The sequence below is a fragment of the Tripterygium wilfordii genome, chromosome 23 (assembly GCF_013401445.1).
Source record: "Tripterygium wilfordii isolate XIE 37 chromosome 23, ASM1340144v1, whole genome shotgun sequence".
Taxonomy (NCBI): domain Eukaryota; kingdom Viridiplantae; phylum Streptophyta; class Magnoliopsida; order Celastrales; family Celastraceae; genus Tripterygium; species Tripterygium wilfordii.
Genome location: NC_052254.1, coordinates 5,410,549 through 5,421,910, shown reverse-complemented (window position 1 = coordinate 5,421,910; position 11,362 = coordinate 5,410,549). Strand labels below are relative to the sequence as shown.

Below are 11,362 nucleotides of genomic sequence, written 5' to 3'. Positions count from 1 at the left end.
CACAAGATTCAAATATATTCGTGGGCTCCATATTCCACATGATGTACATGAAATCATATACATACAATAATTGAATACTTTTAAAGTTTCATTTACAACTGCGATCATTTTCATTGGTCTGAGAGAGAGACCGCATGATTGATTGGGCACACTCACCTGTTTATAGTAACAAGTATGTTATGCTTCATTAGAACTACTAAGAATAAAACTTTTAAAGAGTTCTCAAATGATTAAATTCTCAAATGGTAAATGAAACTCCAAGGTCAACGAAAATTTGCCTTCGCAACATCATACAAACATTGGTTGAGATGGTATGAACTATGAAGAGGTTAGTTGCTTTAATATAACGGCAGATTAATTACTGGTTAAATCAACCATTGACTACAAGGAAGGATACAACATAACTGAATATTTGTCACATACTAATTAAATAAGCTTTTCACAGCATAAAATAATTTCTTCAAGGTTGTACAACAATACCAAATGAATAATGCTGGATGATCAGGTTGGGAGCACCAACCCATAATTTTACACACTCGGCGGCCACCTTGGATCTGGCATGTTAGCCATCTTCATTTGGTAGCCAACAAAACAACAGAAGACCATGCATGCTTGTTGACCTCATACCCCCTGAAAGTCAGGGAAGATGTTAAAGGTTAATAATAACACCAGTAATATAGTGAAAACTCAATATCAGAAAATGGACAATTTGCTTCCTACATTACTCGATTCCTCGATAAGTTCTTTAATCAAGTGCTTCTCTATTTTCCTTATTCAAAAAGGAATATGAGCAACTTCATTGTGCTAAGAGATCAACAATAAAAGTTCTCATATCACTAAAGGAGACTTTTTAAAAAAAAAAATCTTAATAACCAAAACAATGTTCCAGGCTTATGTCACATCAAAAGCTTAAAGGAGAAGAGGCAATCAGAGGACGTGAGTGCACGCTGGGCGAAAATATTTTCTGGCAATATTTGCAAAAATAAGTAGAAGAATGAAACATAAACTCCAGTCGCAACCTAAAAGCCAAAACCTACAGTGGAAAAGTTGTCTTAAGAAATCCAAAACAATAGGACCAATCCCCTCATTACCATCACCAGGAGGATCAAAGTCTAACCATATTTTGCCTTATCCTACTGAAATTTTGCATTAACCCTAATGAATTTTGTGTCACTAGTAAACAGACCTTGAATTGAGGATTTTATAAAGGTTTTTACTAAATGACAGCTACAGGCCACCTACACTTGCATTTTCTCAAAACGTTTTTCCTATTACAACAGGCTAGGAGTTTCACATATCTCTAGCCAACTCAACATGCTTTCAAAAACATAAAAGCACCACAAAACCCTGCTTCAATCCACAATTCCACATCTCAGTCGCTATACTTCTTTTACTATTCTTCTTTATAGGATAAATAAGATATGAATAACCAGCCCAAACCAAATTACTTTCTCAACCATTTAGAACTTGAGCCCATCACTAGCTGTAAGTTTATTTTGCTTCATACTTAAGATTTTCTTCATATGAGCAAACGTCTTCCATAGCAGAATCACAACAGATGAATAATATCCCAATCAGGACGACAGAATGACTGAACAACAACCTATGTTACCATCTGTATTAGAGATCTTAAAAGCTTCCTGGTTTTCAATTTGGCCAAACGGCCCAAACACCAGGGGAATCCGTCACCTGTCCAACTCACCCACATAGGAGTAGACCACCCAAATACAATTGAGGGTTGATCTTAGCTCCTAAGAATTTCATTCATGAATATTAGTAATCATTAACTTTTCATATGTTTATTTTAAACAAATATGCTCATATCCAGCACTTTAGATAATAAACAAAAAAGAAGAATTTCCATGACAAAAACAAAGCATCCAAAAATCTGATTTACTACATATTAATTTGGTGACATGAAGATGATACATGGTGGACAGAATTCTCATGGACAAGTTATTGTACCACCTCAGTGGGCAATGGGATGATGGATTCTCTGCCAAAATAAAACGTTGCAACTCATTGTCCAATACAGAATGTAACTAGTTAATCTGTACTACCAAAACATCAAAAGAATATAGGTCATACCTGGGCCTCTCAGACTTAGCAATGTGTTTTGGACATAATTGATGCCTGCAAATGGTCCATAACAATAAATCCTCAGATCATTGAAATGCCAGAATGAAAAAAAGTAACAATATTAAAAACACAGAAGATATCACAGTGTTTGACATTCAATCAGAAATTCTGAGACCATAAAAAGGGGTAAAAGTTGAAATTAATGGATGCAACAGAAACAGGGGAAAACAATTTAGTTATAAACGTATGACCGCGTTTGAGACTCTCCATTAAGATAATCTTAGAGAGAGGAAGCGGAAACCCAAAATCCTCAACAAAAGAACCAAAAAACATAAAAGTTCATGTATTTTTTAGACGCAAAACACATGATAGTCAGATGAGAAAGTATTATATCAATAAATTAAAGAAAGCGAGATGTTACTAGTCAAGCAAATAAAGATGTTACTACAGAGACAAATAATATGTCCAGTTGTCCACAACTCATATTACAATTATGAAGGAACAAACATGACACATCTCAAACTTCGTATTTTCCTTCAGGGGATACCCACATCATTAATATATAATTACACAGAACAAGAAAACAAAAATCCTTATTAATGTATTTAATCTAAATAAAAAGTCAAGCACTAATGCATCACATCTGGTTTCTGGTTTGAAACAAACGTATACTACCTGCTCCTGTATTATGCTTCTCGCCTCAACAAGTTGCGCTTCCAGCTCAAGCTCCCTCTCAGTTGCTTCAGAAGTAACCTCTGCCCCTTTCTGTGCGTCTTGCAACTGAAACATGCGCTCCTTCAAATGAAATCAACAAAATATGTCAACAATTTATTAACAACAGAACCTGGCTACAAACAAAATGATAGAGAATAAAAAGAATTAATACCTTTATTGAAACCATCTTATTTCGGAGACTTTCTTCTATTTGATCTCTAGCCATGTGAAATGGCAAATCAAAGACATCCTGCAATTATGCATTAAAATTTGCATAAATTACTGAATCAAAGTAGTTAATAAGCATATTTTCAATTGCCAAAATAAATTGCCACACCGTCCTTCCCCCCAATGGAGACTGTAAACGATCAGTTTCAACTCTTTCACTGACAGCTAAAGATTGCTTGGACAATCCGTTTGGAGCATTTAGGAAGTCACGCATGTCCACCTACAAGCCAGGCATGCCTGTTAAATTTCATCGCTACAGAAACTAAAAATGATGTCTTCATGCATGAGGGTGCCATATAACGTTTTCCATGTAAGTTTTATTTATACATGCCAATGCCAAATTTTCCATTTCACAGTTCCATGGGTGATGTCACATTATATATCTAGTTCATCATCACCAAAGCCTTTGTCCCAAATTGCATGGGGTCCGTCTGACATATGAATCAATCATGGTTGCAAAAATCGCTAGTCGGCCGCTAGGCGGTTGGCGGGGACTAGGGATTAATTGGATTAATCGGGGACTAGTCGGGGATTAATCGGATTAATCGTTTTGAGTTTTTTAAATTAAAATATATATATATATATAAATATATATATATATATATATGCAATACATATTATATATGTGTAAAAACACAATATAAATGAAAAAAAATTTCAGGAAAAAATTTTTATATTAAAAATATGTAAATATAATATATTTATATTTATATTAAAAATAATTCTATATGTGAAATATATGTATGTTCAAGTAAAATAAATTTATGGTACTAAAATAGTATTGATTTCTCTCCAAAATTGCAACATTAGTCGTTTAACTAGACGTTTGTCATTGACCTGATTTGACAAATAACGAAAAGAATATCTGATTTACAAAACTTGAGTCATTTAGTAATAGATATTGTAATGGGCCAGGAGAAATCATTAGAGAGGTCCAAAGCAAGGTCCAAAGCAAGGCCCAAAGGAGAGGCCTCATAGACTTCAAGCCTTAGTAGGGCTCTGAAGACTAGAAGCTCCTCGAAGAAAACTATGAAGTGCGGCGGAGAAACCAAAGATGGAGGAGATGGCTGAAGACGACGGACGACGGAGAGATCTAAAGAGACTTCTTCTTGTTCTCGTTGGTCGGACCGTCGGAGTCTCACCTGTAGTGCTGAGAAACCAACCGAGAATGAGATGAAGGGTGTCTTTGTCTTGGAGAATGACCTGCAATGGTCTCCGTTTGGAGACTCGGAGTTCGTCGCAGTTCGCAGGTGGATGGAACTCTGTCAAAAACAAACGACTAGGCCGACTAGTAAGGATTTAATCGGGTCACCGATTAAGTGACCCGATTACCCTCTAGTCGAGGCGGCAAGCCTCGACTAGCGACTAGTCGGCCGACTAGTCGCCGATTAGAAGGATTTTTGCAACATTGGAATCAATAAAAGAAATTAGTTTGACCAAGGGAACACAGAACATTGCATATGAGATTGAACTATTAGATAACCCTTTATGCCTCCATTGCCTCGGACAAAAAAAAAACGGTAATTCAGATAAGCACTGGAGTAGAAAGGAAAAAAAAGAAATAGAAGCATGCACTACAACTGCCAACTGCTATGAGAGCGTTGACGTTGTTGATTAAAATCTTTCAGAGTTCACACGTACACCCGTATCAACAGAAAAATACACAATGAATTTGGTATGAACACAGAGCTTTATACTACATCCACATGTCAGACAACAAGGTTTTAAAGTTATATTGCAATCGGGCATCCAATTGCTCTTGATCGAAAAAAGATAAGGATCTCTTAATCAAGTCAGGAAACACAGAAACAACCAAAATATTCACAGATCAATCTTACTGAAACATAAAAATTAAAAATTAATAGAGCATTCTTTCACAAGATTATCCTATGTAGCAAAGGGATTAACAAATTCTCAATGAAGACATCTAAAAATTGGATTATGACACTTCATATAATAAATAGATAAATGGAGGAAATAATGATGCTGGGGTATTAAAAAACTGAGAAACAATAATCACATGGTTGATCCTGCCAACTACGAGCAGAGGGAATCAACTTTAGTTTAGCTGCATCATTTCATTCTTTATAATGCAATGCTGTGTAATCAACCTTTTATGGTAATTTCACATACTAGTATAATGCTTACTAAACTAATACTTAACAAAATAAGACTTACTAAACTAAAGTAGACACCCAGTAAACCATATAATTGCTGAGTAAATAACCAGAGTGGATGATTGAATACAACCTGCATTGAACGTAATAGCGCCCTTAAATCAGTATTCTCCGTTATCAATTCTTGATTTTTCGCCTCATATGCATCCACCTGCCGATCTATTTCATCAAACACATGTAAATGGAGGCAACAGAACTCCAAAAATATGTTAATCAAGCTTCATACAATCTTTTTATGGAAGTCATTATCAGTCTTCTTTCCATTCCACGTCCCACGTTGCCGCCCTTCTTTCTGTTTGCATGTATCACACACAAAATACATCAAATCAATAGATAAAATGTTTTTCATTCATAAAGCACGATATTGATCCAATTTATACCTGAAGCAAATTCATGATCTCCATGCCAGACCTTGACTCCTTCTTCTTCTCCATTAGAACTTGGTTAAGCCTCTCCTGCAAGTAGAACACAAAAAATTTATAATCAAATCCACTTCCTTTACCTTGTCATCCTCACATGAATCATCTCTCATGAGTATTACTTTTAAATATTAATAACCTAGAAGTACTCTGTAAAGGATGTGATACCACAAGGGAAAGGGGGAAAAAAAAAAAGATTTTACCTGCAATTTTATGTACTCCTTTTCTTTTTTCTTCATCTCATGTACTTGTTGAGTCCGCACTTGCTTTTGCAGCATCAAAAAACCACATACATACAAGTCAAGATTGGTATATTGTCCTCCACCCGCAGCCAAAAATAAGTAAGAAACTCCAGTCCTAAGTCCTAACCTGATTGCCAATAACCATTCTCTGAAATTCATCTCGTTCCTGCTGTAACTTCTCAATTTGGGCCTTCAGGGCAGCTGTATTTTTGGCTTCCTAATCATATAATATTTCCATAAGCAAGACCGCATAATTATCACATTTCCAAGCTAGCATAACTATAGAGCAAAAACTACAAGCTTCCAACCGTTCGAGTAATTGTTGCTATCTCCCTATCTTTGGATTGTAACTGGGCCTCAAGCCTCTCAACTTTGGCCTCTAATCTTGATGTATCTGACAGTAACCTATATACATGTGAACATTATACCAGTACACCAATGTCAAAAATTAATTCACAATCTTGCAGACATCGTATTTGCAAGTGATGCATTCATAAACAGCAGAATTGAGAAAAATCAACAGACACAAAAACTAACTTAGATTGACATGTACCTAACCGGACCCAAATAGATTCAATAAATTCAATAAAATCTGCTTACAACTAAATTCGACATTGTAACTGAATCAGTTCAATATTTAGTTGTTCCATATATAATTTTCCCCCCAATTAAGCAAAAAAATCTAAAATGATAAAATACCTATTTCTCTGCTCATTAGCAGACTCTCTAAACTCGACGTCCCGCTGCCTCTGCTGTAGCAATGAGTAAATGCAATTGCAAGTCCTCGCAATTGAAACCTAAGAGAGAAAATACTTTCACAAGGCAGAAGCATCCATGCCAGCAGTGCAAAAATATGTAATTCAGCAAAAACGCACCGGATCATTGGCAAACAGATCAAGTGAGGCCGGAAAACCAAAGGTAACGAGTGTTTGATTCAAGTACTTTGCACAATGCTCCAAGTTTCCAGCCTCGGCAAATGTGTAATCCCTGTCGCCAACTCAAAATCCAACAAATCAACGCATAATCACACTAAACCCTAGAGTAACTTAGTTATGTTGCAAATGCGGAAGCATGTACGGTGACATAGAAACATCTAAACACGGATTTGGAGAGGGACTAACCCGATTGTGAATGCTGACGACGAAGGTGGCGACTGAGAAAGGACAGAAAGATAAATTGTCGCGGTGAGAGAGACTTAAGGGACGGAAAAGCGAGAAACTGAAGAGAATTTGAGAAGGTACAGAGAAGGATCATACTCTGAGATCAAAGTCCGCATCAGTTGGTGGTGGCATTGTTGAGAGAGACGACGGAAGAGAAATTCGTTAAAAATATATCCAGAGAGACTTTCGGAGAAGGAATGTCTCAGTCACTTGGACTGGGCACGGATGGATCTGCAAACAGTTGCAGAGATTTGAAATTTTCTATTTGCCCATTTTCCATTTCAAGGGAAATAATCAGCTGTGCTGAAGCATACAGTAGTATGTGACGTGGCGAAAGTAGAATGCAAAAGCACCTGTCATGCAAATATATGGGGGACGTCGTAGGAATTGACAAAAAGGTCCCACGCAAATTCTAGAAAATGAGGCAATATTAATGCTATACTTATTGGGTGCCCTTTATACATACTTAGAGCATGTGCAATGGACACTTGAAACATAGTTTTCAAGTGTCCAAAGGTGAACTTTATGGAAAATTTAGAGTGTTAGAGTTCTATAATGGATGAAAATAAACACTTGAAAACACACTTTCTTGATAATGACACTTGTTTTATAGGTTGTTATGGAAAATGACACTTGTTTTATAGGTTATTGTGGAAAATGACACTTGAAATATGAAGTATGAATATAGTTGATGAATAGTGAAGAGAGAAATGATGAAAAGGAAGAGAGAGATGATGAAAATGAAGATAGAGGTGATGAAAAATAATAGAGAGATGATGAAAAGTAAAAGAGAGATAATGGAAAGAAAGAGAGAGAAAATAGATAAATGAGTTTGAAGTGTTGGAAAGTATAAAGTGTTGATGAATAATGTATATTGTGAGACTCATTCACCCAATTAAATTATGTCACTCAGGATAGAGAAGAAGAGAGAGAATGGTTTTGAAGTGCTTGATATTTGCTTTACCACTGGAGTTGCTTTAATATTGTCTCAAAATTTGTTCACTCATTATATTTTGGAGTGTGTATTTCATAGACGCCCACAATAATACAAGCTCCACCATTTCTTGAGAATAACCAACCTTCACTTTCCCTCTATATTTTCTATAATAAAAATAAAAAAAACCATTTCAACAAACTACCAACCTCCATTTTTCCTCTTATCTTTCCTATAATAATAATGAAATTATGTTATATTAATTCATAAATTCTTATATGGACAAAATACTTCAAATAATTAAATAAATAATTTAAGGTTTCATTTACAACCAATTTATTAACATGTGTGAAATTAAATTTGAATACATAATTTCTCATTCAATAGGCAATTTCTCATTCAATTATATATCATTTATGAATTAATGTCCTTATATCAGTGCAATTCAATGAATGGAGGCCTTTGTTTTCAATGCGACCCATTCTATTTCAACAACAACAATAAACCAAAGCAACTACATCACCCTTCACAACAATTTCAAAGCTTCTACCTCAGTCTGATTCATCTTCTATCCTCATTCTTCACTCTCTAGCTTTTGCAACATCAATGGCAGATCCTTCTAATTGGCAATTTCAACAGCAACTTATGGAATAATTTTTGACTCTACAACAACAAGAGATTGATGACATTAACATGATAGAGCAAGGTATTGCAGATTTAGAAGAGAATGAGCCACCTAGAATTTCTAGATGTACATTCATAAATCGTGATCATGTCAAAGCGTACAATGAGCTTGTCGAGAAGTACTTTGTTGTGGACTGCATTTACCCACTACGCATGTTTCGACAACGCTTCCGAATGCGAAGGAAGTTGTTCCATCGTATTCAAGCCGACATAGAAGTGGTTGAACCTTATTTTCAGTTGAAATATGATTGCACTGGTAGGGCAGATTTTTCATCCATCCAAAAAATTACAGTAGCCTTGCGCATACTTGCTTACGAAAATCCCATTGATCGTGAGGATGAAGCTCTTAGCATTGCGGAGACGACAACAACTGAGACTGTTCGTATCTTTTGTCGGACAATCATTGACATGTACTCTGAGCAATATCTAAGATCTCACAATGGGCGAGACCTGATTCGATTGCTAGATGATAATAAATCTCGTGGGTTTCCAGGGAAGATCGGGCCTTTAGATTGTATGCACTGGGAATGGAAAATTTGTCCTACTGCTTGGCATGGCCAGTACGTTGGCCACTATGGGAGGCCCACAATGGTGCTAAAGGTTGTTGCATCTCAAGATCTTTGAATATGGCATTCTTTCTTCGGTATGCCTGGATCGTACAATGATATATCCATTATTGACCACTCGCCGCTTTTTGATAGGTTCATTCAGTGTCAAACACCAAACATTCCGTACGAAGTAAATGGAAGGATGTACTACATTCCCTACTATTTAACCGATTGCATATACCCTCACTATGCCACATTGGTCCAAACACTCAAGCCCCCAAAAAATAAGATGGAGAAACATTTTGCAAAGAAACAGGAGACGGCAAGAAAGGATGTCGAAAGTGCTTTCGGTGTGTTGCAATCAAAATGGGCAATAACTCAGGGTCTTCGATTTTGGGATGAAGAAACCATCACAAATATTATGAATTGTTGCATTAGTCTTCATAATATCACTACAAGAATAATGATCAGTTGCTTCATCATCTTTGCCATTGGTTTAGATTCCGAAGTAAATAATCAATCGTTTGCTTCAGTAATTGATCCCGTGGCAATAGTTATTATATGCTTCACTATATTTTCCACTGCACGAAAAGATGAAGCTAATACGTCTATTTTTGCCACGGCAAATAACTCCCATGTGGCAAAAAAAGAAATTTTTTTTGTGCGGCAAAAATATCCCGCGAAATAAATTTTGCTCCATATTTCACCCTAATGGTCTCTCTATTTCACCCCTCTCTTTCGCCCTAAGCACACACAAAGTCATGGGAGAAATATGTTAGTCAATCCGGTGAGTCACTTTCAGTCTCTCTTCCGCTATAGTAGTTGATCTGGAGTGAATGAAAGAAAATGCCTGTTTGGCAAGTACGTATTCCTCTGACAATCTTTGCTTGGGTTTTCAAAACGTATGGATTCGGGAGTACAGGCATGTTCTTCTTCACTTATGCTTACTAAATAGTGATTTCGACATATTTTTATCGTCTAATTTATTGTCTAAATCTTGATTTCAACAGGTATAATCTACTCACGATTTCGACAAGTTCAATCTACTCACAACCGCCTAATTTCTTCTTTGTATATTGATTTCGTTTTAAAGGTGAGTTTTATCTACCAAAGAGACTGTTGTGAGGGGAAGAATTTTGTTTGAGTTTTCAAAATAAAAGTGTGTTGAATTTTCTAATTTTTCTTGCAGAAATTGCTACGGGCGGCTAGGATTTTTGCTGGATCCAGATGTTCTGCCTAATGTGGCCTACTTCTTTTGTTCTATTGGTGGCCACGGTTGCCTCGGCCTAAAGACATGGCAAGGATACTAGTGTGGATTCAATAGCATTGTAAGTTAGAGCCAGCTCTTTCCTCCCTAGGATAGCTAACTTTGTGCTTGCTGGTGCCCTAATGCTGCAAATCTGTTAATTGTTAGTGAGTGTGACTTAAGTTAATTTTGGCATTTGCTTATTTTCTCGTGCATATTTTTTGTTTGATGGTAAGGGCTCTGAAGTAGCAAAATGCATGATATTCATCATGGTTTCATCTGTTATAGAAACTCTGAATTTACCATCTAACCCTTCAAACTACTTGTCCATTTCACCAGTAAAACAACCATTCTCTCTATTTTTTCACGTATAGAACATCATAAGTTACACAGAAACCTGAATATGCACGAAATAGTTGTGTGTAAACATATGGGTCTTTAAAATTAATGAAACTGAGAAGATCACAGCAAGTTTCCATGAAAAGTGGATGATCTATAATTCTATATGACTTATTCTAGGATGTCAAAAAGAGTCCACATTTCTCTTTGGCTCACTTCACTGTCCCCGAGAGCAGCTTTGGCTTGAATTTCTTTTTAATGTTCACTTGAATTTCAGTTATATAATATGTCCATTCTCTCTAACAACAAATGGTCTTGAAATACTCTGAAAACTTGGCATAAAATGCTCTGTCCACAATGAATGTGATTAGAGTGATACTTTTTTGGTTGAAGCTGTGTATTACCATTTTGCTCTAACTTGTAGGTTTCTTTGCAAAGAAGGTTGCCGCTAGTCTTACGAACGTTGCTTGTGCTGTCGGTATATCCCTATAAACATTATCTTTTTATTTCAAATATTCCTATAATTGTGGGCTTGTTTAAATTATCGTTTACCGTGTCGGGAGGAGAGGATGAGTTTCCTCATTATTAATTC

The 11,362-nt window shown here is 36.1% G+C and overlaps 1 protein-coding gene and 1 pseudogene across 1 annotated transcript; one reads left to right on the top strand and one right to left on the bottom strand.

Moving 5' to 3' along the window:
- Positions 1-1,941: 1,941 nt before the first annotated feature.
- On the bottom strand, positions 1,942-7,272 carry LOC119992885 (annotated as a pseudogene).
- Positions 7,273-8,646: 1,374 nt separating this feature from the next.
- Positions 8,647-9,261, top strand: LOC119992725. Its single transcript, XM_038839518.1, has one exon. The coding sequence runs from the start codon at positions 8,647-8,649 to the stop codon at positions 9,259-9,261; it is 615 nt and encodes a 204-aa protein (XP_038695446.1).
- Positions 9,262-11,362: the final 2,101 nt, after the last annotated feature.

Bases quoted from the DNA above. Each gene is read 5' to 3' on its own strand.
- LOC119992725 (XM_038839518.1), top strand. From the start codon at position 8,647: ATGATAGAGCAAGGTATTGCAGATTTAGAAGAGAATGAGCCACCTAGA.